The following is a 3,427-nucleotide window of genomic DNA, read 5'->3' on the forward strand; positions in this document are numbered from 1 at the left end:
TGCAATTTGTGTGGCCAGGTGCCCTTGGAGCGAGTGAGACGGCAGCAGGAACGAGAGGAAGGGCTGGCTGCGTATCTTGCCTGCTGGGGTGTTGAGGGTTGAATGAAATAAAATGAAAGGTAAGTTTAAAACTAAGAAAAGGAAGATTTTTCACCCAGCCTGTCGTGGCGGCGGGGCGCTCGCAGCCCCCCGAGGCGGTGCAAGCTGCGAGTCCAGCCAGATTCGCCCGGGGATCGGACCCGCGCTGGGAGGAAAGGGGCGGCCGGTCGCCTGGGAGCGGGGCCGCGGCCTCCGAATCGCAGCATCACGGAGGCCGCGAAGCAGAGAGGAGCCGTGGCTAGAGCCCCGCTCAGAGCCGGCCGCTCTCCGCCCCGCGCGACGCCGGAGACGGGGCACGAAGGCCCGGGTCGGACCCAGGAAACGGCAGCTCCCGCGCTGCAAAGCCCCGGCGGCCCGCAGCGCGACCCGCTCGCCCTCCCCGAGCACCGTGGCGTGCCCCGGCGCGCGGGGGCGCAGGCCTGGAGGGGCGCGGCAGGGACCTCTAAGGAGAGCTGGGGACGTTGCGAAGGGGCACTTCGGCCAGGCCTCGAGGACCGAGAGCAGGAGGGCCAGCAGCCTCTGACGTGCCGTGTTCCCCAGCACTTAGCTGGGTTATTTCCGAGAGGAGGCGAGCGCAGGAGAAGCAGCCTGCCGACCCCCGCCTGCCCCCCAGCCAGGGCCGTGCTCCGCGCCCTTCGCGACGCCCGCCCCGGCCTCCGGCTCAGTCCCGGGGCCCGCGCCTTGGGCGACGGCTTCGGTCGCCCCTTCCTCTGCACGGCCCGGAAGGACGAGGGGCGCGGGGGGCAGGCCGGGCTCGGGCCCAGCTCCCGGCGGCGCAGGCTGCAATCCCGGCTGCGGGCAGGCGATGGCCCCCGAGCCGTGCCGAAGTCAGGCGCGGGCCCAGGCCCCGGGCCCGCGGGAGAGCCGTGTGCAGCTGCGGGGTCAGGAGGCGAGAGCAGCTTATAATAAAGCCGTGTCCAGGACCGTTTCATTGAATGTTACACGTGTAGGTACAGTTGCCATGGAAGCCAAAGTTACCTCGGGCTCTTCCCCTCCCGGCGAGCACGCGGCATTGTTTCCCGGAGGTAATAAACCCCCGGCGCCGCCACGCCTGATGCGGCGAGGAAGCCCCGGCACTGCCCGTGCTATTCGGCGACGAGCAAGATGCCACGGCCTCGCACCCAGACCCCGCAGCTCCTGCACTTCGGGCGTGGGGCTGCAGCGGCATCCGCGCCTGCATCTGGACGTGGCTTTGGGGCACGGCGCTTCAAGTCCTGGGGGAAAGCTGGAGGTTTGGATTCAGCTCCAAATCCGAGCTTCGCGGCTCGGGTCCACCTGTCTGAGACGGCTGCTGGCCCTCGCGAGGCCCTGACAAAGCCCGAGGGTGCTGAGCCGGGACGCGCTGGTGCTTAGCGCCTGCTTCCAGCAGCTGAGGATGGGCCCAGCGGTGCTTAGCCAGGGGCTGCAACAGACCTCGGCCCTGGCTCTCCGCTTCCAGCTCAGCAACGCCGAGGCCGCTCTCGCCCTCCTCCCTGCGCTGCGGGAACGTGCCCGGCCCCCGCAGGCCTTCCTCTGCCTCTCGGCCCTTTTCCGCTCCGAGTAAAGGGCATTTGACCTAACTAAAGCGTTTAACCAGCGCGCCCAAAACCCCACTTGGCACCACCGCGTGCCGGTGCGCGGCCTGGCCGGTGTCCGCGGAGACTCCTGCGACGCCTGGGAAGGTCTGGTACGGGCTGCGTCTCCACCAGCTTTCCCATCTCCAAGTAATTCGTTCCCCATCTGCCCCTCCCTCCTCCCGGGCTGGGGGACGGCGCAGCGGGGAGAGGCCTGTTGTGTATTGCATCCTAATTTGCTACGCATTTCCACACCATTTGCTTCCCTTTCTCTCTCCTGCATGGGAAAGACATTTGCTACCCAGGGGTCCGGACCGGTCCGAGGTGGAAAAGGAACGGTGGGAAAAAATAAATGGCAGGAAAGCTGCTGCAGGGCACAGGCCAGCTTCCTGCCAAAGCAGCTCCCTGGATGCGGCCCCCGGCTATCCCAGCTCGGGGCTCTGCGCAGCAGCAGGCAGGGCAGGATCTCTGCCCAGGGGACCCGGGGGGTGGCGAAATCACAGCTGCGGGGCAGTTCTCCACAGCCTCCCGCACGCACCCCGAGAAAAGCCGCTGCAGCAAGCCCAGCCGTCGAGGCACGTCCTCTCAGCCAGGACAAGCACAGAGTTCGGGGTCGTGCTGCACTCTGCCCCGCCGGGGCACGGTGGGTGCTCGGCTTCTCCTGGCACCCGGTTATTTCTTCACCCCGTTACTATGTGAATGCACAGACCCTGCAAAAGTCGTGGAAAGGCTGGAGCGAGCTCCCCTCAGGGCTAGTACCCAGCAGCTCACCCCCCCGCCCCCCATGCTAGCTCACAAGCTGCATTCGTTGCACCCCTTGCCCTCAGTCACCAGCAGGAAGAAGGGAAGATGCAGGCTCAGGTCAACAACAAGCCTCTGCCCTACCTGGGCCTGCACTCTCCACACCCCGGGGATTCCCACGTGTCCACAACGCCCCCAAAGACGGGGTCATGACAGTGATCCCACTTTTGCAGGCATCCCCCTCCAGCCTGTACTTGACCCCCCATCCCTTCCCCAGGTCCCTGCCTCTGCCTAGAGCATCCGCTCTTCCAGGCCAGGGGTGTCTGTACCCCGTGTCTGTAGCGTGGCTACAACAGCATCCTGTCCCCAGATGGTCCTAAGTCACGACAGGCACAGTGGCACTGGCACTGGCACTATCTGAGCATATGCAGATGTGACAGTCTTAAGGACACCGGGAATAGAGCGAAGGCTCCTAACCCTGAAGGGCAGCTCTTCTGGGGGGAAGGATTCCCTGGAAGAACCTCTCTGAGCAAGCGGGCACCGCTTTGCTGCTCCTGGCACACGAGCACACGTTGCAAACTGAGACAGCAAAAGCACCCACAGCCCCTGCCTCCATTCAGGTGCTCTACGATGGATCGAAACTCTCTGTGAAACGGTGCTATGCTGCGTCGTCGCCATCCTGGGATACTGCAACGCTGCCACGGCCTCGTCTCCGGTCTGACCCCATGTTGCTCTCCCCACCTGTCTGTCCACTGCATGCTTTCCCTGGGACGGGTGCTCAGAGGCAGGGAAAGCCCATGGAGGCATGTTTGCGCAGCACAGAGCACGACCTTGTACGAGAAGGTGCAAGAGCACCAGCCCTCTTCTGCCCATCCCGGGTGCGGCCCAGAACCCCAGTCCAATCCAGACAGGCCTCGTCCCTCTCTGCAGGCTGGGCTTGCTGCTCGGTCAGCCTATATTTTCCTTCCTCGGCTCAACAGCTACAAAATATTTATCACTCGGAGGCAGCAGCAGCTAGGAGAGGAGTCTCACAG

General features: G+C 64.9%; 1 protein-coding gene across 1 annotated transcript in view; it reads left to right on the forward strand.

Moving 5' to 3' along the window:
- Positions 1-3,427, forward strand: part of ENPP7 (ectonucleotide pyrophosphatase/phosphodiesterase 7) — a 28,377-nt gene that overhangs the window by 8,520 nt on the left and 16,430 nt on the right. The window contains exon 5 of the mRNA XM_019542782.1: positions 1,495-1,501. Within this exon, the coding sequence (XP_019398327.1) occupies positions 1,495-1,501 (7 nt within the window). The remainder of the gene's footprint in view (positions 1-1,494; positions 1,502-3,427) is intronic.

This window comes from Crocodylus porosus, unplaced genomic scaffold (genome assembly GCF_001723895.1).
Source record: "Crocodylus porosus isolate Cpor-Errol unplaced genomic scaffold, CroPor_comp1, whole genome shotgun sequence".
Taxonomy (NCBI): domain Eukaryota; kingdom Metazoa; phylum Chordata; order Crocodylia; family Crocodylidae; genus Crocodylus; species Crocodylus porosus.